At 47.4% G+C, this 26418-nt stretch overlaps 2 protein-coding genes across 5 annotated transcripts in view; one reads left to right on the forward strand and one right to left on the reverse strand.

Moving 5' to 3' along the window:
* Positions 1 to 14057, reverse strand: part of ABCG5 (ATP binding cassette subfamily G member 5) — a 39344-nt gene extending 25287 nt beyond the window's left edge. The window contains exons 1-2 of one of the 3 annotated variants that reach the window (XM_053200536.1): positions 13001 to 14057; positions 5979 to 6100 (exon numbers count right to left, since the gene is read on the reverse strand). Coding sequence is in view for 2 of the 3 variants with exons in the window: in XM_053200537.1 (XP_053056512.1) it covers positions 5979 to 6100; positions 6782 to 6927 (268 nt within the window). In the remaining variant the exon portion in view is untranslated. Of the gene's footprint in view, positions 1 to 5978; positions 6101 to 6781; positions 8618 to 13000 lie in introns of those variants that run through there. The other 2 variants (XM_053200537.1, XM_015074434.3) reach the window with 2 other exon arrangements.
* Positions 7143 to 25151, forward strand: ABCG8 (ATP binding cassette subfamily G member 8). Of its 2 annotated transcripts, none has more exons than XM_053200535.1 (13): positions 7143 to 7375; positions 13017 to 13121; positions 14308 to 14458; positions 16700 to 16938; positions 17467 to 17599; positions 17701 to 17970; positions 20356 to 20518; positions 20608 to 20691; positions 21581 to 21780; positions 22225 to 22301; positions 23014 to 23281; positions 24250 to 24377; positions 24463 to 25151. In XM_053200535.1, the coding sequence occupies exons 1-13, from the start codon at positions 7313 to 7315 to the stop codon at positions 24598 to 24600; spliced, it is 2019 nt and encodes a 672-aa protein (XP_053056510.1). In that variant the 5' UTR covers positions 7143 to 7312; the 3' UTR covers positions 24601 to 25151. The 2 variants fall into 2 exon arrangements, with proteins under 2 accessions (XP_053056510.1, XP_026928369.1); XM_027072568.2 differs by having other exon boundaries at positions 7144 to 7375; positions 13020 to 13121.
* The last annotated feature ends 1267 nt before the right edge of the window (positions 25152 to 26418 follow it).

The raw sequence follows: 26418 nt of genomic DNA on the forward strand, positions 1-26418 counted from the left end.
AATCGATGCGGGGCTCAAACTGATGAACCATGAGATCATGATCTGAGCTGGAGTTGGATACTTAACCAACTGAGCCACTCAGGTGCCCCTAAATATATATTTTAGTGTTCATTTATTTTGAAGGGGGGGGGGGGAGGGCAGAGGGAGAGGGAGAATCCTAAGCAGGCTCTGCACTGTCAGCGCACAGCCCAGCGCAGGACTCCATCTCATGAACCATGAGATCATGACCTGAGCCAAAATCAAGAGTCAAATGCTTAACTGACTGAGCCACCCAGGTGCCCCAAGATTCTGCTTTTTAATAAAATCTCTGGGTAATTACCACACATATCAGAGTTTCAGAAGCACTAACCTAGCAAGTCCTTTAGTAAAATCACGTTGGCCTCAGCCTACACTGAGAACCTCACTAACAGCTTTCCCCTGGTTTCATTTTTCTAATGTTAGAGGTTAGGTGATACAGTTAGGATAAGACACCAGCTGGCCCCTCGTTTTCATACTGGACATAAACCTACATGAGCCCAGAGAGTCAATGGACACAGGAATTAGCATGGTCAGGCTGCTAAGAAGTTAACAGGCAAGAGGTTCTGAACTGCCTGAAAAGACAGAATTCTACCAAGGATATGATGATTTGTGCAAAACCGCAGAGAAGATCTTTTGTTCAAATACTGTAAAGCAATTGCTTGTTGCTGTGAGGGGTACAAAGACGAATGAGCCAAACTCCATTAGCAGTGGTGTTCTTATTTAACCCATGGGCTGACCAAGATCAGAGTTAGCTCCAGCATGTTCAGTAGAGGTCAGTGTGGGAAGAGGGGAGGGAGTGTAAAAAAACAAAATGTGACTTCATTCAAGTTGTCTTTCAAAACATGCTCTAAAATTTCCCAGTCATGATCCTAACCCTCGTATGTGGTTCCTCGAACTAGAAGCTTCCTTGACCTTCTATTTCTGTGATCCAACCTCAACTCTGACAGAAGCTCCAAATATCTTCGGGCCTGGATTCCAGTCCCATCACATCAAAACTGGCCTCCCTGAGGTCATCAAGGTTGCCTCCTTGCTGCTGTATCTGGTGGGTACTTTCCTCCCAAAAGCATTTGATACTGTTGCCTGCCTTGCTCTATAAATCTCTCTCCCTTGGCTTTGATGCCACTTCATCCTCTTTGTTTTATCCTGCTGGTCTGGCTGCTCCCTCCCAGCCTCCTGTGGGTGACACTCAGGGTTCTCTCCTGGGCCTTTGGCTTTTCTCATGTTATATATTCTCAGTAAGCAACAGCAAGCACCAACTTGCCAGCCAGCATGCAGGGGAGCTGCCTTGCATGTGGATTCTCCAGCTCTGCTCAAGCCCTCAGATGACTGCAGCCCAGCAGGCTTCTGACTATAATCTCATGAGACACTCCAGCCAGAACTACCCAACAAAGTCTCTTCCAAATTTCTGACTCATAGAAACCCTGAGAGATAGTAATGATTTTTATTGTTTTAAGCCACTTAGTTCTGGGATACTTTTTACATAGAAATACATAGCTAACCTCTTTTTAAAGATATCTCAACTTTATTACCTATCAACTCATTAGTCATTGACCAGCAGGATGAAAAAGTTTATTCAAAAAAAATAATACAAGAAACTGATATGTATAATCAGTGGAAAATAAAAAGAAGAAGATGCAAAGTTAGATACAAAAATGCTAAATGTCCTAGAATATGACACCAAAAGTATAGGTAACAAAAGAAAAAATAGACAAATTGGACTTCATGAAAATTTAAAAATTCTGTGCATCAAAAGACACTATCCCCACTGTAAAAGGGCAACCCACAGAATAGGAAAAATATCTGCGATCATGTATCTGATGAGGGATTAATATCCAGAATACATAGAGAGCTTTAAAACTCAGAAACAACAACAGCGACAACAACCCAATTCAAGATTGGGCAAAAGACTTAAATAGACATTTCTCCAAAGAAGATATATGAATGGCCAAGCAGCACATGAAAAGATGCTCAACAGCACTAAGCATTAGGTAACTGCAAATTAAAACTGCAATGAGATACCACCTCACACTCTTTAGGAAGGCTACTATCAAAAAATTGGAAAACAACAAGTGTCAGTGAGGATGTAGAGAAATTGGAACCCATGTGCAGTGTTAGTGGGGATATAAAATGGTATAGCCACTGCAGAAACAACAGTAGTTTCTTAAAAAAATTAAAAACAGAATTACAATATGACCCAGAAATTCTACTTCTTGGTAGAAAAAGTAGAAGAACTAGGGCGCCTGGGTGGCTCAGTTGGTTGAGCATCCGACTTTGGCTCAGGTCATGATCTCACAGCCTGTGAGTTCAAGTCCCGTCTCAGGCCCTGTGCTGACAGCTCAGAGCCTGGAGCCTGCTTCGGATTCTGTGTCCCTCTCTCGCTCTGCCCCTCCCCTGCTCATGCTCACTTGCTCTCAAGAATAAATAAAACATTAAAAATTTTTAAAAAAAGAAGAAGAATTCTACTTCTTGGTAGAAGAATTGAAAACAGTTTCAAACAGATATTTGTACACCCATCTTCATTGCATTATTCACAATAGCTAAAATGTGGAAGCAACTCAGGTATCCTTTAATGGATGCATTAATGGATGAACAGAGCAGCAAATATGGTATAGTTATCAATGGAATTTAAAAGGGCTTTAAAAGGGAAGGAGATTCTGATACAGGCTACAACATGGATGAAGCTTGAGGACATTATGCTAAGTGAAATAAGCCTGACACAAAAAGATAAATACTGTATGATTCCACTTTTATGAGGCTGGGTAGTCAAAATCATACAGACAAAGTATAATGGTGGGGCTGGAGGCAAGAGGAATGGAGAGTTATTGCTTAATGAGTGTAGAGTTTGTTTTACAAGATGAAGAGCTTTACAAGAGCTTTGCAAGATGGATGGTGGAGATGGATGCACAACAATGTGAATGTATCTATTACCACTGAACTGTACACTTAAAAATGGTTAAGATGGTAAATTTTATGTGTACTTTACCACAATAAAAAAAGAAAACAAAAGGTTAATGCCCTATAGGGCAATAAAACCATGACCTTTGGAGTTATCTTCCCTAAACAGACAGAAATTGTTTATAACTAAATAGTCCTCTACAAGGGAGCAAGCAGCCCAGAGTCTGGGTCCCAACTGATAGCAAATAATGAGTCAAATATATTTACCCTCCCCCGGAATGTTGGGTGATCCTAGGCAGGCTTACATTAGACCATTCTGTTCTGAGACTTTGACTATCTGTCTTCTTTTGCTTCACTAATAAAGATTTGACAAACAGCGCTGTGTGAGGTAAGACACCAATGGAATCATATGTCATTTTGTGAAATGCTAACATACCACTGATTCAACACATATTACTAAGTACCTACTATGTGGTTAGTCCTATTCTAGTTGTTGAGAATACAGAAAGAAAACAAAACAAAACAAAACCTCACCCCCAGGTGAATTTGCAGTCTACTATGAATTCATGGCCAGTATAACAGGATAGACATTGTTATAAAACTATGATTAGGTATGATCACAAACCAGCCCATGAGCTCCCAGATCAAGGCCTCCCACCCACTGTCCTGCTGAGATGTGCATGAAGCAGGACACTGGCCTGTGGGACACCCTTCTGAGAATGTGAAGTCATTCTTTGTTGTGTGCCACACACCACTCTAATCCTACAGAAAGAAGACAAGCAAAAAACTACAGGAATAACTCAGGTTTTCTTATTTTTAAAGAAGAATGTAATAATTAACAAAAGGAAAATTAGAAGGACCCTGGATGTCACAGTACATGCATATAGTTAGAAATTTTGAAAAACTGCAAATAGGAACTGACAGGAAATCTCAGCAAAGGGTTAACACTTTTTGTCACTGAATTCCTTCTCATTTAATCTTAATGCTACTATTGCCACCCAGTTGTTTACTTGCTGTAGCAGGGGAATGGCTATGGATTTAACTCCCAGGACAAATGAGGCTGACCGTGCTTGACTTCTGCAGACTTGTGTTACCCACTGCTATTACAGAGGAGAACGCAAGTAGGTAGTGCCAGGAAATGTCAACAATGCAGTGCAAACAAGAACTCAACCAGGAAACTCCTCTGAAGCCAGTCTGTCAGAATCTTTTACCCTGAAAGTGTATGGGATAACCTAGTGTAGTAGTGGACCCTGTAGTGTCCATGCAGATCCACTTGTCAGGGTCAATGCTGAGGAGTCAACAGCTGTGATCCCCATGGGCCATTGCCCTCAGACACAAGGATCTGCCTCTCTGGAGGCTACACCTGCCCAGAGCAATGACTGGCTGATGTAGGGACACAGAGACAAACAGTGAATTCAGCCTCAAGTGTAGATAACCCAAAATAGAGAAGGAGGATAAAGTGGGAAATGGGCACAAAGATAGCCTCAGTGAAGTGTGTAATATTTAATTCCTTAAAAAAAAAGGATGTGATGAAAAGATGCTCAACATCACTCATCATCAGGAAACTACAAATCAAAACCACAATGAGATACCACCTCACACCAGTCAGAATGGCTAAAAATAACAACTCGGGAAACAATAGATATTGGTGAGGATGTGGAGAAAGGGGAACACTTGCAGCGTTGGTGGGAATGCATCTGATGTAGCCACTCTGGAAAACAGTGTGGAGATTCCTCAAGAAACTAAAAATAGAACTACCCTACGACCCAACAATTGTACCACTGGGAATTTATCCAAGGCATAAAAAAAATGCTGATACAAAAGAGGACACATGTACCCCAATGTTTATAGCAGCACTATCAACAATAGCCAAATTATGGAAAGAGCCCAAATGTCCATCAACTGACAAATGGATAAAGAAGATATGGTCTATATGTACAATGGAATATTATTCCACGATCAAAAAAAATGAAATCTTGCCATTTGCAACAACATGGATGGAATTAAAGTGTATTATGCTACGCAAAATCAAAGAAAGACAAATATCATTTAACTCATATGGAATTTAAGAAACAAAACAGATGAACATAGGAGATGGGAAAGAAAAAATAAGATAAAAACAGAGAGAGAGAGAGACAAACCATAAGAGACGCTTAAATACAGAGAACTGAGGGTTGCTGGAGGGGTGATAGGTGGGGGGATGGGCTAAATGGCTGATGGGTATTCAGGAGGGCACTTGTTGGGATCAGCACTGGGTGTTATATGTGATGAATCACTAAATTCTACTCCTGAAACCATTATTACACTATATGTTGACTTGGATTTAAAAAAAAAAAAAAAGGACATGAAGCAAATACGGTATAATGTTGATGTTAAGATTTGATAAAGCCAGATGTTAATACATGAACTTTCTTTATTCTCTACTCTTGCCTGTATATTTGAAATGCATCATAAAAAAACAAAAAACAATGGATATGGGGCTAAGTGGGTATCTTCGTGCTTAATTTTTTTCCTGCCCCTGAGCACAGTATAAAAATCAGGGAAATTGTGTTTACTGAGTACTTCTACATGCCAGGCACCATGTTAGGGGCTTACCATACTTTGAAATATGAATTAACTAATATGTTAGGCAGGACTTTATTTTTTTTTAAGTTGATTTATTTTGAGAGAGAGACAGAGAGAGAGAGAGAGAGAGACACTATGTGAGTGGGGGAGGGGCAGAGAGAGAGAGGATCCCAAGCAGGCTCTGCGCCGCCAGCACAGAGCCCAATGCGGGGCTCGAATCCACGAACCTTGAGATCATGACCTGAGCCAAACTCAGACACTTAACCAACTGAGCCACCCAGGCTCCCCAGGAGTTTATTCTTTTCCAAGGATCTTTCTAAAGGCGTCACATTAGTACCAGATTCCATTCAGTCAGACATGTCATTTGATTTCATTCTAATACCAAACTTGTGGCCCTCTTGCTACAACTTAAACCTGTTTTCCCAATGTGTTCAAAGCAAGCCAAAGCCTTTTCTGAATGCTCACTGAGAACATACATTTAAAGTACTTCCCAAGCTTACCTGAGCTCCCTAAGATGCACAAGATCTGCCCACTCTCGATGTACAAGGAGACATCCTTGAGGATCTGCCTGTCCCACTGCTGCCGGCAAGATGTAAAGTCCCACCAGGGTCCAACCTGGTGACTTTAAAGGAAAGGAAGTGTGGGTTCCAGAAGGGGCCAAACCCTTGTGCCTCAGCACTAATCCCAGTGGTCTCTGGACAGGTTCTTAAATGTGGTTGGGGTTCAGTGCCTCTCTCTTAAGTGTGGTTGCGGTTCAGTGCCCCTCTCTGTGGACGCTGGCAGGTAGTAACCGAGAAAGCTCATCTGTGTAAAACGCCTGCCTGGGAGCTGCTCTGAATACCAGCTCTCTCTGGCTGGGTGGGACATAGCAAAAAGGACACTGTTTATTCCTTTAGTTGATCCTGTGTTCCTTCACCAGGCTTCATTACCGTTTGTGTTGTAAGTATTCCCCAAGCCCTCTCCATCCCCATGGGGCAGGCTGTACACGGGGGAACATGAAGGAAGGGGTAAGAGGCCCAAAGCTTGGGCACATGGCAGAGCACAGCTGCCTCACTGTTAGAGCTTCCATGTCCTGCCATGGGCAAGAGGGGGGCCATTCACCATTGTTCATTTACCACTGGCAGCCCTTCCCCTCTCCTCTCTCCACCCTGATCCACTGAGGGAGCCCAAAGCCTCCATGTATGCTCCCCATTAGCAAGGAAAGCCAGCAGAGGGGGTGAGAGGCCCACTCACCTCAGGCCATGACCACAAAAACAAAGCCCAGCCTCAAGTTCCCAGCAGGAAGAAGAGGCATCAACCTTACCTGACACTGTAGGAGGCATGGAGAATGCCCAGGCTGTGTCGAGGCCTTGAACAAGCTGTAGGAACCTCCTCTGGGGAGCTCTGGGGGCCACTGTTTACTTGGAGCCCCAAGGACCCCACAGAGGTCAGAGATGGGAGTTCAGTCATGGCCAAGAGGCAGAAGAGGTGAATTTTTGGGTGGCCGGACCCTTCCTGGGGGAGCCCCAACAGAGGAGTGAGCAGCACAGTGCCCTGCTTGTTCCTCACAGGGCTCTGGAGTCCCTCTCCAGACCTTTGCAGCAGCTGGACTGGGGTTTGGCCACGGATGCCATTATCTGATGTACCTTTACCCAGAGCATGTGCACTATCTTGGCAGCAGGCAGAACACACAGCCTGTGTTTGTAGGAGGGCCTGCCTGAGAGGAGTGCTGGGAGGCACAGTGAACCAGGGCCAGATATTGCCCAACTCTGAGAAAGAGAAAACACTGGCACAGTCAGGTAGCAGCTAAGGTGAAGGAAGCCTCAGCAAAGTGGCACAGACACCGCTGGGCCCCATGGCTGAGACAGTCCCAGAAGACAGAGGGCTGCGGAACAGGGCTGCTCCCCAGGATGCCTCCGTGAGTGATGGGCAGTCACCTCAGTCATGGTGGTTGGGGGCAAATCAGACCTTTCTTTCCTCTCTCCAGAACTTTGTTTTAACTCACCACCAGGACCACAAGCAGAGGGAGAACATGGCGGCAGGACTCTACTTCCTAGGCATCAAAGGGCTGAGGGGAAGGGATTCAGGGGTCAGGGGTGGGTGGGGGGTCTCTGAGGTCACTTCCTGCCCTAAGGCACACTCCTACAGGGAAATGATGTTCCTGTTTGTTACTTGGGCTGATGCAGCTTTTTCTGAATGAGACTCCAAACAGAGATGTGTTCACACACACCGGGGACTCTGCAGTGTTTCCTTCATCTGTGTGTCTGTCAGGCTCAGAGTCTCAGAGGCAGTAAACTGATGACATATGATGGCAGGCAACTTTTATGGGAATATAATAACATGACCACAACAGGCAGATATAAGACCCCAGAAAGAGGTGAAAGGGACAGACAGCAAGTCAGGGGGCCAAGAGGTTGGGGTACAAGTTCTCCACCCAAGTTACATGGAGAAATGGTTACTTGAGAAATGGCCTTTGACTAAAGTAAGGATGTGGGTGGGATTTGAAGCAGGAGGCTAAACTGGAAGACAGAAAGGAAGCACCCCACCTCACCCCAGCCCACCTTTCCATCTTGCCTGCTGTGGGGAGGAGGGAGAGAAAGACAAGAAAGGTCTGTGGACTCCACACCCAAAAGGGAAGGCCATGGGCCACTTGGTCTGTCCTCACCTGCTAGGATAGGACTTCAACCCAGTCCATTCCTAGTCTGCCCTGCAGCCATAACTAATAGCCAGCTCTGATCTGGGAACATGGCCAGCTCCTGCCGAGAAATGCCTCGTAGGAGCTGACTGCAGTGCTCACAGCCTGAACAGTATATAAAGTCAGTAATGGCTTTGGGGACATTTTCTGCCTAAAAGGCTGACAAATCAGCTACCACAGCATGGAATGCAAATAACTGCCCAAATCCAACATCTGGGAAAGCCTGCCATTTCCAATTTCCTTTTCTCCAATTCTGTAACTCAAGATTCCAAGTGATAATCTTCCCCCAACAAATATGGCACCTAGTACAACAGGATGGATGAGGGATACATATCTTATGTCTAGTTATTTTAAAGTTATCAAGCTAAGAACTGTTAAGTTTTTATCTTCCTATTTTGACATACCTTCCTCACAACCTGAAAGGCCAGATGTAAGTTTAGAAATCCTAGGGCCTTTTGGAGCAGCAGCTAGAATGTGGTGGCACAGGGGAGCCGGCTTCTGGCTCCCTTCTCTGTCCCCTTCTCTGCCCACCCCTGTGCTACAGTCTGTCCCCCTTCTCTGCACACCCCTAGTGCAACATGTGACTCACACACCCCTATGTGGTCACGCCATCCTGCCTACCCACATTCCATTCGCTCTCCACAGACAAATGCCCCTTGGGCCTGGGGTGCCTGGAGTGGCAAGTGCCCTTGGCCCACAGTCCATGGGCAGGAGTGTGGCCAGAGGAGGACTAGAGGGGCTCAGTCCTCAGGACAAAGATGTGTAAGATCTGGTCTGAGCATTTTAATAAAGGCCCAGGCTCATCCCCTCAGCCAAGAACAAACCCTGCATGTTTTTGCACAGACACTGAGTCATCACATCACTACTACTCAAGGGCATGGATTCCTCATCTTAGAAAAAGGAACTTGGGCTCTGTGCTCCCTAAGTTCCCTTCTAATTTGTGCTTCTGACTCAGGCATTTGATCAGAAGTTAATACAAGGAGAAATTACAATGTAGCCCAGCAGGAGCTGAACAGGTTACCTACAAATAAACCTGCTTTTGCTTTTTTGGATGTCACCTGTCAGAAATTTAAGTGATATTCTGACAGTCATACTGATTAAGATGTCAACTGAATAGATATTTAAGTATTTGAAAAATACAGAGAATTTGTCAAAACCTCAAAACCTAACAAATCCATCCTGGGAGTCAAGGAAATACTTAAAAATGGAGCAGAGGCGGTCTCCAACCCAGAAACGAATTCTCTTCCTCTGAAAGTTGTGCTGCATGTGTAGCTCCAGGAAGTCACAATCCCCCCTTTTTATTTTTAACGTTATTTTTGAGAAAGAGAAACAGAGCACGAGCCAGGGAGGGGCAGAGAGAGAGAGAGTCACAGAATCCAAAGCAGGCTCCAAGTTCTGAGTTGTCAGCCCAGAGCTGGAGGCAGGGCTCAAACCCACGAACCAGGAGATCACGACCTGAGCCAAAGTCGGCTGCTTAACCAACTATAGGTGACCCAGAAGTCATGGTCCCTTGATGGCAGCTGAGGTCCCTGGCTGCCTGTGCCCAGCCTACTTAGCCTAAGATGAGGGGGTACTGCCCACCCCCCAGCAACAGGGAGCACCTCTTTCCTTCCTTTTATCTGTCTTCCTATTGTGACACCTCTTTCCCCAGGGCCCCAGCATGGTCCACCTTTCCAAAGCACTTATCTGGAAAGTGGAACCCACTCAGGCATTAGGTCACCTGCACATATTGCTCCAGAGCCCAAAATGTCCAATGTCCCTTTCTTAGCTGCCCCTCCACTTGAAATATAACCTGGCCAGGTGTTAGTTCAAGGAAGCAATTTCTGAGCTGAGTCATATCTTATATCAATTGACTTAATGTCCCTCCTGCAGATGTTTACTTTTTATAATCAAACAAATAAGCATCTTATGTTAGCTCAATGAGTCTCTCAGTAATTGCCAGAATTTCTGACAGTTTAGTAGAATTAAATGGAGAAACTAGGCAGTGTGAGTGCTAGTGGTGGAAGTGGTGAGCAAGGGTCAGGTGCAGGGTTGACCTGCCTGAAATTCAGTACCTTCTGTAGCTGGCCTTGATCTCCCCCAGGAGAGATCTCCCTTTCCATCTCTGAGGGCACAGACCTTCACCCCTCCTGCATCTCCATAGCCAGCTCCTGCCCTGGAGGCATTGGCACTTGAGGGGCTAGGTGGGAGTACTACTCTGGAGTTCTACTCAAAGGTTCATTCTCTTAGATGGAAAACAAACTTTGAGATAGTTCAGATCAGCTGAAAAAACAGTGAACTCTTATGTACCTGCAACTTAACTACCAAGAACTGTGAAGTTCACTCCCCTCGTTCTTCCCTGTACCCTTCTCTCTTGCATTCCTCTCTATTCCACAGAGATAGCCCTTCTGCTAAAGTAGGTATTCACGTTTCCCAGTTTCTTCTGTATAATTTAGGATCTTTATGGTAATAATCCTAACATCATAAGATAAGTAGCCATGGTCTGTTGTTTTCATACTGCCCTGCAATTCTGGGGACTACTCACTGATAGTTACTGTCATAGATGATCACCTGTATTGATCTTCCATTTCTGTGGTCCTTTCCAAGGACTTCTGACCTCTGCCACTACAGGGGAAGTTTGACAGAGACTTTTGGAGGCTATTTTCACATAACGTAAGTCATTTTATTTGCACACAAAGCACATGTAGGCATTGTGTACACAGTATAAACATACCCTGAATGGATGCTTGAGGTCAGCCTGCTCTACACCTGGCCTGTCTTGCTCCATCTTGACCACCTGTCCCATTCATTAAAATCTAAGCTTTTCTAGGGCACCTGGGTAGCTCAGTTGGTTGGGCATCTGACTTTGGCTCAGGTCATGATCTCATGGTTTGTGGGTTTGAGCCCTGCATCAGGCTCTGTGCTGACAGCTCAAAGCCTGGAGCCTGCTTTGGATTCTGGGTCTCCCTCTCTGCCCCTCCCCTGCTCACATTCTGTCTCTGTCTCTCTCTCAAAAATAAACATTAAAAAAAATTTTTTTAATCTAAGTTTCTTTGCATGATGACAGATGGTAACTACACATATTGTAGTGACTTTGCAGTGTACACAAATCTTAAATTGTTGTGTTGTGCACCTGACACTAACATAATGTGATATGCCAATTTTACCTCAATAAAAAGTTTAAGTTTCTCAGAGACCATCTTTTTCACTTTCATATCCCAAACTCCAAACTTGTAGCATCATGTGGGCTCCCAATAAGTATTGGATGCTTGCTTGCTTACTTGATTGAACACATCAGTGCGTGAGTGGCAGCTCTGAGGAGGAAACATCATGGGGTCAACTGGAACTTGTTAAAAAATACACTTTTTCCTGCACTAAGAAACAAAAGGAAAAATTGCATGCATTTAAAAACGGAAACCTGATGGGCACCTGGGTGGCTCAGTCAGTTAAGTGTCTGACTTTGGCTCAGGTCATGATCTCATGGCTCGTGAGTTTGAGCCCCACGTCAGGCTCTATGAGGACAGCTCAGAGCCTGAAGCCTGCTTCAGATTCTGTCTCCCTCTCTCTCTGCCCTTCCCCACTCATGCTCTGTCGCTCTCTCAAAAATAAACATTAAAGGGGTGCCCGGGTGGCTCAGTCGCTTTGAGTGTCTGACTTTGGCTCAGGTCATGATCTCACAGTCTGTGAGTTCGAGCCCCGTGTCGGGCTCTGTGCTGACAGCTCAGAGCCTGGAGCCTACTTCGTTCGGATTCTGTGTCTCTCTGCCCCTCCCCCACTCATGCTCTGTCTCTCTCTCTCTCTCTCTCTCTCTGTCAAAAATAAACATTAAAAAAAATAAATAAAAATAAAATAAACATGAAAAAAATAATAAAATAAAAATGGAAATGTTAGTAGGCAGGTTCTTCTTCTGGGGGAGCCTCAATAATTTAAATGACTGAATTGATAAAATAGAAGGAATTTAGATATGCTGATAGCTAATACCATTCAAAGGTATCAGCGATACCACAAAACATCGATTTACTTGATGTACAAATACAACATCACTCCAACAACAGTAACAAGATATTGACAATGATGATGACATAACAATGGTGCTTCTTCCAAAATCATCCTCATTAGAATACTCCTCATTAGAATAAGATGCTTCTTTTTTTTTTTTATTTTTTTTTCAACGTTTATTTATTTTTGGGACAGAGAGAGACAGTGCATGAACGGGGGAGGGGCAGAGAGAGAGGGAGACACAGAATCGGACACAGGCTCCAGGCTCTGAGCCGTCAGCCCAGAGCCCGACGCAGAGCTCGAACTCACGGACCGCGAGATCGTGACCTGGCTGAATTCGGACGCTTAACCGACTGCGCCACCCAGGTGCCCCAAGATGCAACTTTTCTAAGGATTGTGTCTTCCAAATATTGAGCACTAGTTTTTTGATAGCTGTATCCCTTCACATACCGGGCATGTGAAGTCTCTTTGGCATCAGGAAATAGTAAGTCAGAGGCAGGGAAGAGAAAAGTTCAGGACAAGCCCCAGCTAAGGTCTCCCCAAAGCATAGCAGCTCACAAAGCTCTCTCTAGTCCAGAGTCTGGGTCTCATCCACCATAGGGTGCCTGGGTTCGGGCTCCACCAATTTGGGGTTGAGGTTCTCTGGAGCCAGGAGCTGTGCTACAGGGAAGCCGCAAAGCTCCCTCTGAAGGGAAAAAAAGATTGCCCTCACTGATGCTCCTATTTTCTCAGAGCCCTTGGGCTCTATCTGCCTAAACCCATGTTGCCAGTTCAGGATCTCAACCACACTAGCTGCTGCTAGCTCTCACCTCTTGGGTCTCCTCCCTGTTTTCTCCTAAGTCCTAAGTGGCTTTTGAAGAAGCCCCTCACCTGTCATGTTTCTCAGCAGGGCCTCCAGGACAGCTTGTTCTTCTCTGAAAATGACAACAGCCTATACTTCACCTACAGTGGCCAGTCCAACACCTTGGAGGTCCAGGATCTCAGCTACCAGGTAGAGGCATACCTGAGGACAAGGTGGGAGGAGTGGGCAGGGAAGGCCAAATGATTCCCCAAGTGGAAGGTAAGGGTGAGCCCATCCTGAGGGCCCTCTGCCAAGCTGATGCCTCACATGTTGGATGAAAGTACCACAAGACTTCCTTCAGCTATACATACTGTAGCTGGAAGTTGAGAGGCATTAGAGAAAAAAGACCTCTGTTAAAACATAAAGAAATTATGTGACCCTGTTGGGGAAAAAACAAATCTCTCCAACTTTAACTTCAGATTTTGAAGTAAGTTTAGACTTTTGGGATAGTTACAAAAATAGTACAGAGTTTCCATGTAACCTTTGCCCAACTTCCCCTGATGTTAACATCTTGCATACCCAGAGCAAAATAATGAAAACCAAGAAATTAACAATGCCGTGACGCTATTTGCTAAACTACAGACTTTCAGGTTTCACTAAACTATAGACTTTCAGGTTTCACCAGCTTCGTGTTTTGTTATTTGTTTGCTTGCAAAGTACACTGTCCCTGGAGCTAATAAAATATCCAAAGTGCAAGGACTCCTGGCCTTTCAGAGGCTCTGAAGGCCCCCCTGGTCAGATTCAAGACCCCATTTACCAGACCTCCTTGGGGGTAGACCCCTGGCAGTTCAGATGGAATACGCTGGGGGGGGGGGGGGGGCAGAATGGTAAACTTCAGAGGCCCAACGCTGGCCTCCTGTGAATGTGAATTAGGACAAGCTAATGAGCCTCACCATAAGCATTTTCTGTTCTGCCACTTGTTAGCTGTGCGACCTTGAAAAAGTAACTGCTCTGAGCCTCACCTGTAAAACAGCGATTATAATGGTACCTATGTTATAGGTCTGCAAGGAGGACTGAATGAGATAATAAATAGAAAGAGATTTACACAATGCCTTGCACGTAATAAACATTTAACAAATCATTAGTAAATTATCATTAACTGAAGAACTGAAGACATTGTTTTGCTTTATGTTTTCATTTCCATTCTGCTATTACACATGCTTCCCATGTCTTAACTTCAGACTTGGAAATGGCAGCTTCAGGTTCTCAGCATGGTAGGTGGGGGCCCCTTAGGCCTTTTGTGCAACAGCAGGAGGATGTCTTCTGTACAGTTGAACAGAAGTTGCTGAAACCCTCTATTCAGCCCTCTGAAGAACCTTGCAATATCTCCCCACAGGTGGACATGGACTCCCAGGTGCCCTGGTTTGAGAAGCTGGCTCAGTTCAAGATGCCTTGGGCATCTCACAAGGATTCTTGTGAGCTGGGCATCCAAAATCTGAGCTTCAAAGTGAGGAGTGGGCAGATGCTGGCCATCATAGGGAGCTCAGGTACCATTAAGGGCAAACAGTGAGGCGATGGGTTCTGTCTCTTCTGGAATGCAGAATGGTCCCTCAGACAGATGGATGCTTCTCACAGAATTCTTTGCTGACTAGTAGAATAACCACAGCAGAGTGGGTGAGAAGCACAGGTTCTGGGTCAGGTGGACCTGGGTTCAAATCCCAGTTCAAGTCCCTCCATTTACTAGCTGTCAGATAGCTGCCATCATTATGAATCATGAGTGTGCCTCTTGAAGCTGCATCCAGAGCAAAAATCTTTCTAAGATCTTCAGAATTGAATGTTCTTCTCAGGGGACTCTTCCATGCCAGGGGCATTCATTCACTCTTCTCCCACAACCTGGTAGGCACAGCACCCACCACAGCTCCCACTTCTTTGAGAGTCCTTCCAAGTCTTAGTGCAGCCTTCAACTATCTGCAAAGATCCAGAATCTTGGAGTGCCTCAGAGTGACTTCTGCAAGCCAAACTTAAAATTATGCAATGCTAAAGCTGAAAGGGGTCTTGGAGAATGGTGTTCACTCTCTCCACTGTATTATTTCTTTCTCCTTACCAGTCTGGAAGCCTCTTTAATGGAGGGTTTTTAAGTTATCTGGTCCTCAATATTTCTAGAGTGTCCTCCTGTCCCCCGCCCCAACATATGAACACCTTCATTTAACAGAGGGGGAGACTAAAGTCTAGACAAAGTGAGTGATTCACCTAAGGGCATACATTTAATGCAGAGCTGGAACTAGAACTTTGGTCTTCTGATTCTCATATCAAGGTGTTTCTCTTTTAGATGGTGTTAGACAGAACACTTTATTCTTTTTAATTAATCATTTCCAGAAGTAAAGATTACTGAACTTTTGAACATCTCCAATTTTTTAGTCTTCCAATAAGAAAATTCTGTTTATTGTCTAACCAAAGATCAAACAAGATAATGTATGTCAATGCACTTTGTAACTGAAATAACACCACAGGTCAAGTCCTGCCCACTTTTGGCTCTGCCTCTGCAATTCTTATCTAAAAAAGAAAACAGACACTTCAGAGGCCAATTTTGTTTTTGTTTGTAACTCCTGGTGGCTTTTCCTGTTATATTTGCTTTTCTTCATGAACTGAGAATCTGGGAGATACACGGGCCTTCCAAGGCACTTCCATAAAGCCTAAGAGTCCCCACAATTAATACTCGCTACACATGACTCTGCAGCTGTTAGCATCCCTGAGGCAAGTGAAGTTTGGAGAGGCTGAGCAGTCTCCAGGACTCTTGACTCTAGGTTCAGTGTTGTTTAGCTTCAGGTTTACTTGACTGAAATTATTTAAATGATTGCTTAGAAACACTTATCAATTAGGGGCACCTGGGTGGCTCAGTCAGTTAAGCAGCTGCTCTTGGTTTTGGGTCAGGCGATGATCTCATGGTTTGTGAGTTCGAGCCCCACATCAGGCTCTGCACCACTAGCATGCAGCCTGCTTGGGATTCTCTCTCTCTCCCTCTCTCACTGTCCCTCCTGTGCTCTCTTTCTTCTTCTCTCTCAAAATAAATAAACTTTTTTTTTAAACTTGTAAGTTAAATTAAAAAGTTAATTTATAAACTTTTATAAAAACTTTTTTTATAAAAACTTATAAAGTTAAATTTAAAACTTATAACTTATCAATTATACTTCCTGAGGCTTAACAAATAAAACAAATAATGAAGATTCATCATAATTTATAATAAATCCAAACAGCCTCAGGCATTTTGGCTGCTTCTGTAGAATCAGCAGTAGTGGCAGCAGTGTTTGCCAATGAAGAAGTTTACGGAATTGGAGATCCCAGCCAACTGAATGCCTTTGGTGTTCTCTCCTGATTCATGGAAGGTCTCTCCAGTTGCACTAGGCAGTCCCCACAGCAAAGGCCACCCACACCTCTCCTAAAGTGCTGTTTAGGAAAGTGGACTTCCCACTTGGACTGGGAATCCCAGTGTCCCTGTGAATACTGACAAAGTCCCCTGCCATCTCAGAGCCTGGATCCGCTAGTTGAGCGGCTTGAACCCCCGACATTAACGTACCTCCAGCTCAAGTTGGCTGCAGGTGAAAGCCCTGGAGCTCCAGGTGCTGAGGCTGACCCATCCGGGTCCAAGAGCTGTGCCACTTTCTCTAGGGCCTTGGTCACTTCTGAAAGGACAGAGAAGTCCAGGGTGGCTGAAAGAGTGTGCGGGCAGCCAGGGCTTCCAGGCTAGCCCCCGCAGCTCTGCTCTCAGGAGGTCTCTGGTGGCTTCGCAGGGTGTGGGAGAGCCTCTTTGCTGGACGTGATCACCGGGAGAGGCCACGGCGGCAAAATTAAGTCAGGTCAAATCTGGATCAACGGGCAGCCCAGCACGCCTCAGCTCGTGAGGAAGTATGTGGCCCACGTGCGCCAGCACGACCACCTGCTCCCCAACCTAACCGTCCGCGAGACCCTGGCTTTTGTTGCCCAGCTACGCCTGCCCAGAACCTTCTCCCAGGCCCAGCGTGACAAAAGGGTAACTGCCTGACGCCGGTGACCCCAAGAAGCCATGACATCCTTCCCCCTGTCGACCCCCCCCCCCCCCCCCCCCCGCCTCAGGGCCCAGTCACAGGTCAACTCTGAGCAGCCCAGCTCGCCATCCTTCCATCGGTACCCTGCCCTCTGTCCGCCTTTAAACCCCACATCCTTCTGTAAGCCGCCTACGCCCTGGCCGGGTCCCTTCACCGCACAGGACAAAACGTGAGAGGAGTGTCTACCTGTTTTCCGGTCCTCCGTGTGGGCAGAGTGCCCTGCTGTCCTGTCCCCAGGTCGCGGCCACGTTCCCAACATGGCGCCGCCCTCGGCGCATGAGAGCCAGTCAGGATATGCAGAAAAAATGCGGGAGCAAACACTGCATGGGGCAGCGAAGGCTACAGCGCAAACCCACCCGGAGGGGGTGGGGCGGGGGGCAAGGGTGGGCAGCCGCTTTCTACTCCAGGACAGCACCCACGTAACCGGAGCGAGGCGGGCAGCGCCGCGCCTAAAGCTGGGTCCTCCCGCGCAGGTGGACGACGTGATTGCGGAGCTGCGCCTGCGCCAGTGCGCCCACACGCGCGTGGGCAACGCGTACGTGCGGGGCGTGTCTGGGGGCGAGCGGCGCAGAGTCAGCATCGCGGTGCAGCTCCTGTGGAACCCAGGTGAGGGGGCGGGGAGGAGGCTGGACAGAGGCGCCCCCGTGGCTTGCCTCCCACCGGCCACAGTCCTGCCGGCTCACTAGGCCCCTGTCTCCGCTGGGAAGGAATCCTCATTCTGGATGAGCCCACCTCCGGCCTCGACAGCTTCACGGCCCACAACCTGGTGAAAACGCTGTACCGCCTGGCCAAAGGCAACCGGTTGGTGCTCATCTCCCTCCACCAGCCTCGGTCTGACATTTTCAGGCTTTTTGATTTGGTCCTCCTGATGACGTCCGGCACCACCATCTACTTGGGGGCAGCCCAGCACATGGTGCAGTATTTCACAGCCATCGGCCACCCCTGTCCTCGCTACAGCAACCCTGCAGACTTCTATGGTGAGCCCCCAAGCAGCGCCCCCACCCCTCCTCCCCCCGAAGCCCCACCAGGGCCTGATGGAGAGCTTCGGAGGGAAGCTCTCAGAGGTTTCAGGGGAGTAGGATATAGGAGCAGGGCGGCCCAGCGAGCTGGAGAATGTGTGTCACTTTGCGGAGTATCAAATACTAGAAACAAGGGCCCAAGAAAATCCTGCTTCTGACATAGCCACTCTTGTGTGCATGATAAGAAACCTGTGAGTTCCAAAGCGGGTGATGGGGGGATAGAATTCAAGAGGGTTTGGATCAATTTTCTAGAATTGTGGTCTTTATTCAGACTCTTTAGGGAAATTTAGGATACCTAAGGTTAGGAGGCCACCAGGAAATCTTCAAGCTGTGCCCTGGTGCCCCCACAGAGGCAGGGAGCCTGAAAGCACTGCATGGTGGAGGGACCCCAGGGCCCGGAGAGTTCAGGGCCTTTTGGAGGTCTTGGTCAATGAGGCACTAGGTCTGAAAATTGCTTTGTCACCCCCAGAAAGGCCTTCCTGCTGAGGGTCCTGAGCCCTCAATCATATAGCCCTCAGGGAAAGCGTAAGCTAGTTCCTGGAGAGATAGTTCCTTCATTCCTGGAGAGATAGTTGCCTTTACAGGTGTGTGACCTGAAAGCAGATCCCTGGACCCTGAATGCTGAGGCGTGCCATGGCTGCTGGCCAGGCCACACAGCTTTACCAGGGCGGCTGGGGGGAGGGGGCGGGGAGACAGTAGCTGTGGCTTGTCCAATATGTCACCTGGAGCCCCAGCCTTCCTCCCAAGATGGCCCAGTGTAGCAAGGCCTCACCAATAACCATGACAACAGGGACCATGTCCTTGAGGGCAGACATTGGGCCCAAAGGCACCAAGCTACAGAGCGTGTCCCTTTGACTCTCACAGCCCTGTCAGGCCAAGGCCATTTCCATCCATACAGATGAGAAGACGGAAGTCTGAAGAGTTAAACCTTTGGCAGAGAATTTGTAAGACGCAGAACTGGGACTCCCAGCCAGTGTGTCCAGCCCCCAACTTGACTCCTGGCCCTGGGCCCACATCCTCCTGTCAGCATCCAGTGCTCTTCCCCACCCCAGGGGGACTCTCTCCAGTCTGCCAGCCCTTCCCCTGTGCACTCACAGCGTGTGAACTCACATAGAGGTCACCCTCCCTCCCAGTGCTCAGGAGCCAGCTTGGCTTCCTGGCAGCGTATCATCCTGAGGCTAGCCATTTCCAGATAAAGGGGGCAGAGGGCATCTGTCAACCTGGCCATGGGAGCAACATGCAGTAACTCCAGAGCGGGGTTACCAGAAGTCAAATGCCTAGAACAGACCTGAACAGAAGTTTTTCTTTATTTTATATTTTTATCACTTTTGGTGGGGGGCTCTTGCCTACCACCTACCAATCTGGGGTACAGGGCCTGGCAGTACCCAGAGAATCTGGTGTTCTGATCTACAGCCCTGCACATCGAGGAGACATGTTGCATTTTACAAGACCGCTCCTAGACATTATCCTGCCATGGGACATGTCATGAAAATGGTAGGAAGGAAGAGACAGAGGTTAAGAGGAGAAATGGAGGGAGGTGAGCCACCCTCCAGCCTGCAGTGAGGCTGGGTTCAGGAGGGTCCTAGTGGTGACTGGGTGGATGTGCCTTTCTGACATTGCAGGAGCCCCATGAGAGTAGAGCTGTGGCTGGGACTACCAGATGCTCCCCACAAGTAACATAGAGGTGGGTGCACCTCCAGCTGGTCATGCCAGCTCCTTCCCGTGGAGGGCGGTGACAGCTCTGCTTAGAGTTGGCCAGACATTGGCAACCTCCAGCCAAAACATTCTCCCCTTCTAGACAGGTTGCTTAGGGAGCCACATTACTAATCTACAGTGAGAACTAGAATTTCCCAGTGCCCAGACTTCCCAGCTGTCCTATGGCCAGCCTCCTTTCCCCTCATGGGTAGAAGGCACACCTGGAAGGCTGAGTCCCTGTCACAAGCTTTAATGACTTGAGCTGGAGTCAAGGCATAACTGTGCCATGACCTTTGGCTCCAAAGGCCCACTGCGTCCTGTCCTGTCCTAGGGATGTCCCCATAATGAGCCTGGGTGTTGGGATGGAGGCCAGGGCCCACAGGGCCTGTGCTGTTGCCTTTTCCCTGAAGCAAGCTTTCCCCTGAAGTGGATGTGGCTAGGCCCAGCACGGGGGAGGCCAGCCCTGGGTATCTCTCTGCCTCTCTCTGCTTTTCCCATCACTTCATGGTCCACCCTCACAGGGTGGGGAGCATGTCCCAGAACCTCCAAGGGCTGACCAGTGTTGTGAGCTGGCCTTGCAGTGAGCTCCTCACCTGTGAGCAGGTGCAGAGACCTGGCCACACATGGCCCCACATCCTCTACTTACAGTGGACTTGACTAGCATCGACAGGCGAAGCAGAGAACAGGAAGTGGCCACCAGGGAGAAGGCTTGGTCCCTTGCAGCCGTGTTCCGAGAAAAAGTTCGTGGCTTCGATGACTTTCTGTGGAGAGCGGAGGCAAAGGAGCTGGGTGAGGGCACTTGCCTGGAGAGGTAAGGCAGGCCAGGGCGGCTCTGGGTGGAGAGCTCCTTGCAGAAGGCAGCCGCCCGCATGTCCCATGACACCCTCTGCCTCTTGACAGCCAGGCCCTCCCCCAGGACACTCACCAGCCCCTGACTTCCACTGAGCTGCCTGGCCCTGTGCAGCAGTTCACCATGCTGATCCGGTAATTATCTGCCATTTCATGCCACCACCACCTCCCCTACCCCAGACCTCTTTATTGTGTCAAATTAGGCCCTTTCTATATAAAGTGAATTTGAAGGAGAAAGCAAAAGGTAGAATTTTTAAAAACCAGTATCGTCAAGACTAGCACTAGCTCTCTCTGTATAATACAGAACACTCCTGTTACTTTTATTCTTTAAACAAAATCAAAATGTTCTTACTGGCTGAATGATTGTAGAAATTACATAGGATCATTATGAAAAATTCAGACAATACAAGAGAACCTCAGTGGAAGGAGAAGGTTTCCTGTTAGGCCAGCCCTCAGAGTAAACGAGACCCAAGTGTTTGGTGGGTGATATTCCCATGCACACAAGCATTGTAATTCATAAGTGGGATCATACTCTGCATATGGTTCTGTAACCATTTTTTTGTTTTTGGATGCACATAGAATAGGCCTGTACCTGTCATCCGGTTAGGTCTTCCTCAGCATTCCAATCTAGCCATAATTCATTTTCCTGCAAACTGTATATTGATGGTCAGATTTTTTTCAGGCTTATGCTATGACAAGTAACACTGCAACAAACTTCCTTGTAGGTGCATCTTTACACACTATTTCCTTAAGATAATGTGTTTAAGTAAAATTGCAAGGCTGATACACTGACAGTAAAGTAACAATTATTTATTATGTACATACGGTGAGACAGATGCTTTCATCCACGATCTCATTTGAGCCTCAGAATCCTTGCGAGGGGGGTACTGCTATTGGGTACTGCTATTCCCCCATTTTATGAGAGAGTAAAGTGAGGCTTTCATCCCTGCATAGACGGAAGGACATTGCTAGTGTCACGGGGCTGGTGTATGTTATTCCCTTGGCACCTCTTTTGTTTTTTAAGTCGTCAGATTTTCAACGATTTCCGAGACCTGCCAACTCTCCTCATCCATGCAGCAGAGGCCTGCCTGATGTCCCTGGTCATTGGGTTCCTCTATTATGGCCATGGGGCCATCAAGCTCTCCTTTATGGACACAGCTGCCCTCTTGTTCATGATTGGAGCTCTTATCCCTTTCAACGTGATTCTGGATGTCATATCCAAATGTGAGTGTGCCTTGCTCTCTGTGACCCACACCCGGAGCAACCAGAGGACACGGTGGTAGTCACCCCTCTGAGCTGGTCCAAGGCCGACCTCTGTTCCTCCAAACTCCTGGGGAGAATGGGTTTGCTGACTGTTTTCACCATGATTGTGAAATAAAAGAAGATGATGATTTTTAAGGTTCGCACATTAATATTAGTATGCAAATGAACACAGATTGCCAAGCAGTATTAGATATTCCTATAATAGCGGGATTTATATTTGACAGCAGTTCAGAAGTTACAGAATTACAAACACCTTAAATTAGGATGGTTTAACTCTGCCTGCTTTTTAAAAATAGGACACATTTAGGCCACAGGAATATTTACAAATGTGCTAAAAGAGACTCAAAAACAGAAACACTGAAAATTAATGTCACTTTTTCATTCTCCTTTTCTCCCCGTTTTTAGGTCACTCAGAGAGGGCAATGCTTTACTATGAACTAGAAGACGGGCTGTACACTGCTGGTCCATATTTCTTTACCAAGGTGACTGGTCAGGGCTGAGAGCAAGTTACCAGGTGGGGGGGCAGGGACAGAGAAAGCTACACTGCATTGTACAGAAGCTCCAGAGTAGTATTTTGCTGAACCAGGGGCCATGCATCATCTATGCTTGCTGCTGTCACGTTCCCTAGGGGGTTACAGAGACTTGCTATTTTTTAAACATTTACCCGAAGACCAGGACTGTAGACCAAGAGTGACACTTTCCTGGTCAGCAGAAATCTGAAAAAAGAAAAGAAAAGATGGGAAACATCCAGCATACTTTACCTCTCCAGTCTCCCCACATCTCCAGGAAGCAGGTCAGCAGGTGTTACTGTACTTACTTCCAGGAAGTGGAGGCTCAGAGATGTTATGGAGCTCTCTCAAAGCCCCACAGCTATTTGGTCTGGGCAGGCAGGGTGGGGACTTTGAAACAGGAGAATAGATACACAACTGCCATTTTCACCAGGCCACGCTGCTTCCGCGGGGGAAACTGTTCTGAACTCTCCCAGATGGAGCACGTGGCATCTGCAGTGGGAAACCAGCAGTGAGCTCATGTTCCAGGGTCCCATGGGCCCCTCACGGGCCCTCCTGCTGCAGTCTGGCTATTAGCAGGAGGGAGGGTTGACATCCTTGAGGGTTACACTATCTTCAAACTCTTAAAGAACAATTGGCAATGAAGGCATTAGCTCCACATCCTTGCAAGGGCTATTCTTTGCAGATCTTAGGGGAGCTTCCAGAGCACTGTGTCTACATCATAATCTATGGGATGCCCATCTACTGGCTGGCTAACCTGCGCCCGGGCCTGGAGCCCTTTCTACTGCACTTCCTGCTGGTGTGGCTGGTGGTCTTCTGCTGCAGGATCATGGCCCTGGGTGCCGCTGCCCTGCTCCCCACATTTCATACATCCTCCTTCTTTGGGAATGCTCTCTACAACTCCTTCTACCTCACCGGGGGCTTCATGATAAGCTTGGATAACCTGTGGATAGGTAAGGCGTGCTCCCCTCCCCTGGTCAAGCTTTTTGAGGCCTTCCGGGGTTGGATGAAGCCTATATTCACTTGGGGATGAGGACTCATCACTTAGATCCATTTAAAGCCTGTTTTTTCTGGGAGCAGGTGTCCTTGCCAACTGTCCTGCGTGTCAAAGGAATGTCTCCATGAGAGGGTGCAGATGGCACCTTCTCATATCCCTCAGCTGACACTTGGAGGCCACCCTTGACTCTCACTCTCCACATTCACCTGGGAGTCAGGTCAATTCTGCCTCCTACATCTTTCTCAGATGTCGCCTTGCCTGATCTCCCCCAGCCCTGGCCTTACTGTCTGGTGTCAGACCACAGCTATGGTCTCTGTGACCCTGATCCTTCCACATCCCTCTCGACCCTTGCCCATGGAAAGGGCTTTTTGTAAGGCGGAAATCCATGTTGCTGCTTTGCTTGAGTCCTCTAGTTAGGGCTGCTGACTCTCCATTGCCTCCACCTAGCTCTTCTGAAGTCCCCAACACCCTCCATGCACTCACATCTGAGCCTGTGAGGCTCTTCTCTGTAGGGCGCCATTCCCTACAGCTGCTCTCTTCTGCCAGGCCTTTCCTGACCATTCGGGCCAAGTTTTTTCCTTCCTCCTACTCCTAGCTCTGTGATACCACCATCGGGTCAGGGGACAGACTCAGAAATGTCAGTTGTACCTCCATGGAGCTGAGAACATGCTGGGACATTTAATAAGTTACTCTCTCAAATTGTTACCAATCAAACGTGTGGTGACTCCTGTAGCCACTTGGCCCTTCTGTCCCAATCCATGTCCCAAGCTGCCCCTCTTGCCCTTTTGCCCTCTCCCTGCCCTCCTGCTCCCTCGGGGACCTTGCTGCCCTTGCGTAAGAGCCACCAGGGCCCCGTCTCCAGGAGTGTTTCCCAGGGAGCAGGAGGTTAGCCTGTGTGAATAACATGAGTCTCGCTATTTTCAGTGCCCGCTTGGATTTCCAAAGTCTCCTTCCTCCGCTGGTGTTTTGAAGGGCTGATGCAGATTCAGTTTAAAGGGCACACTTACCACATGGCTGTCGGCAACCTCACCATCCCTATCCGGGGAGACGTAGTAAGTAGCTGAGGCCTTCGACTCTAAAAAGATAACATTCATCTGAACGTCTTCTCAGTGGGTTTACTGATGTCTGTGTCCCCAGATCCTCAGCTCCATGGGCCTGAACTCATACCCGCTCTACGTCATCTACCTCATCCTTATTGGCATCAGTGGTGGCTTTGTGATCCTGTACTATGTGGCCCTGAGATTCATCAAACAGAAGTCCAGTCAAGACTGGTGATTCATGCCCAGACTGCTGCTTGCTGGTGGGGACTCTAGAAGACCCTTCAACTGCACTCCTTTCCTTCCTCCCAAGGAGCCCCATCCCGGGCACCAGGAGGACAGCACAGGGAGCTCAGCTACACCAGCCCTCAATGTGCAGTGGCACAGGCTGGCCACAGGATGGCAGTAGAATAAAGACAGTGGAAGGGGATTTCTGATCACTGGCCAGAGCTTGCGATTTCTGGGAATGAAAACCATACTTGGGGACATCTACAATGTTGCTAATTTATTTCCTTTTCGTATGTATTTATATAGGCAACTCAGTGCAAGATGGGAGCGAGTTAGGAATGAATTGAGTAGGCTGTGTGAGAACTGGTAGGATCCATAGGAATCAATAACAATGCCTAGCAAAATGTTTGGCCTCGTCTTCCAGGATCCTCAAACTCTGTGTTAAGTCACTCTCAATACAGAAGATGACCTAAAACATACCAGTGAGATGCCATTCTTTTTGTGTGGGATCATGGGCTCCAAAAGCCAAACTGAACAATTAAAGATTTATTGAACATCTGATCTATACCAGGGACAGCTCAAAACACTTATGTGGAGGGGTATCCTAGAATTCTCACCCCTTTGAGGGGTGGTATCCCATTTTATAGATGAAGAAACTGAGGCAAAAATTCAGTTTGCTAGGTAAAGTCACATGGCTACTATGTGGTAGAGTCCAGTGTGGGGGTTGGAAAGCCTTGGAGGCCTTTAGGAGTTGGAGGGCAAAAGGCAAGTCCTGAGCCACTGTAAGGCTTGGAAATTCTAAGAAGGCTCTAAAAGATGAAGATGGTTGTAGAGGCTGTGTGAGCTCAGCCAGGCCTCTCAGAGTTGCCTCTCACTGGCCCTGGCTCGGTCTGAGGACCAGTGTTGAACCTTTCACAGTGGCCAGGGTACGGGATAGATGACACCCAGGTTACATGCTTCGTTGCCTGGGCACCGAGGACCATCTGATCCAAAACAGGAACACCAAGGGGAGCAGATTGTTCCCAAAGGAAACACCAGAGTCTGGGACCAAAAAAGGGAGGAAGGTGAGTGGGAGGCAAATAGTAAATGTTCACCCCAGGTTTCCTTGGGCCCTTACTACTAACTGCTCTGGACAGGCAGCATGGGTCTTAACCTCGGAGCTGCTCTGACAGGCAGAAGCTCACACTCTACCTAGACCTACTGAATCCAAATCTGCATTTTAGGAAAATCCCCAGGTGGTTTATGTACCCGAGTTTGAGAGGCAGTGCTCTAGCACACTGCCCTTTTACAGTACAACCATGAAACTCAGGGTATTTATGCTGCCATTATTTACACTGCCACACTGTAACATGGCACATTATGATGTTGATACCTGGCCACTGTCGAATGGGCAGGCCCCATTCAAGATTCACTGATTGTTCTGACAAGGTCCTTCATAGCAAAAGGATCAAGACCAGAATCCTACATTGGATCTGGTTGTCAACTCTCTTTGGTCTCCTTTAGTTGAGAACAGTCTTTAACTTTCCTTGACTTGTGTGACCTTGACACTTGAAGATTCTGCAAATTAGCCGTCAGCTTGAGCTTGATACATTTTCATGACAAAATTCTGGTCATGAATTTAACGGGATATCACAGGCACTTCTTTTGGCAGGGATGTTGCAGAAGTGATGCACCCTTCTCATTGCATCCTGTCGGTGGTGAGGATTTCAATTTGTCCTATACCGAAGATGTCCACTTGGGTCACTTGATCAAGGGAGTGTCTGCCAGCCTTCTCCACAGCCAATCCCCCCTTTGGTAATTAAGCATTCTATAGGTAGGTGCTTTATAA

This window comes from Acinonyx jubatus, chromosome A3, assembly GCF_027475565.1.
Source record: "Acinonyx jubatus isolate Ajub_Pintada_27869175 chromosome A3, VMU_Ajub_asm_v1.0, whole genome shotgun sequence".
Lineage (NCBI taxonomy): Eukaryota > Metazoa > Chordata > Mammalia > Carnivora > Felidae > Acinonyx > Acinonyx jubatus.

Bases quoted from the DNA above. Each gene is read 5' to 3' on its own strand.
- ABCG8 (XM_053200535.1), top strand. From the start codon at position 7,313: ATGGCTGAGACAGTCCCAGAAGACAGAGGGCTGCGGAACAGGGCTGCT. The intron at 22,302-23,013 runs GTGACTGGTCAG...TATTCTTTGCAG, and splicing joins GTCCATATTTCTTTACCAAG to ATCTTAGGGGAGCTTCCAGA. The intron at 24,378-24,462 runs GTAAGTAGCTGA...CTGTGTCCCCAG, and splicing joins TCCCTATCCGGGGAGACGTA to ATCCTCAGCTCCATGGGCCT.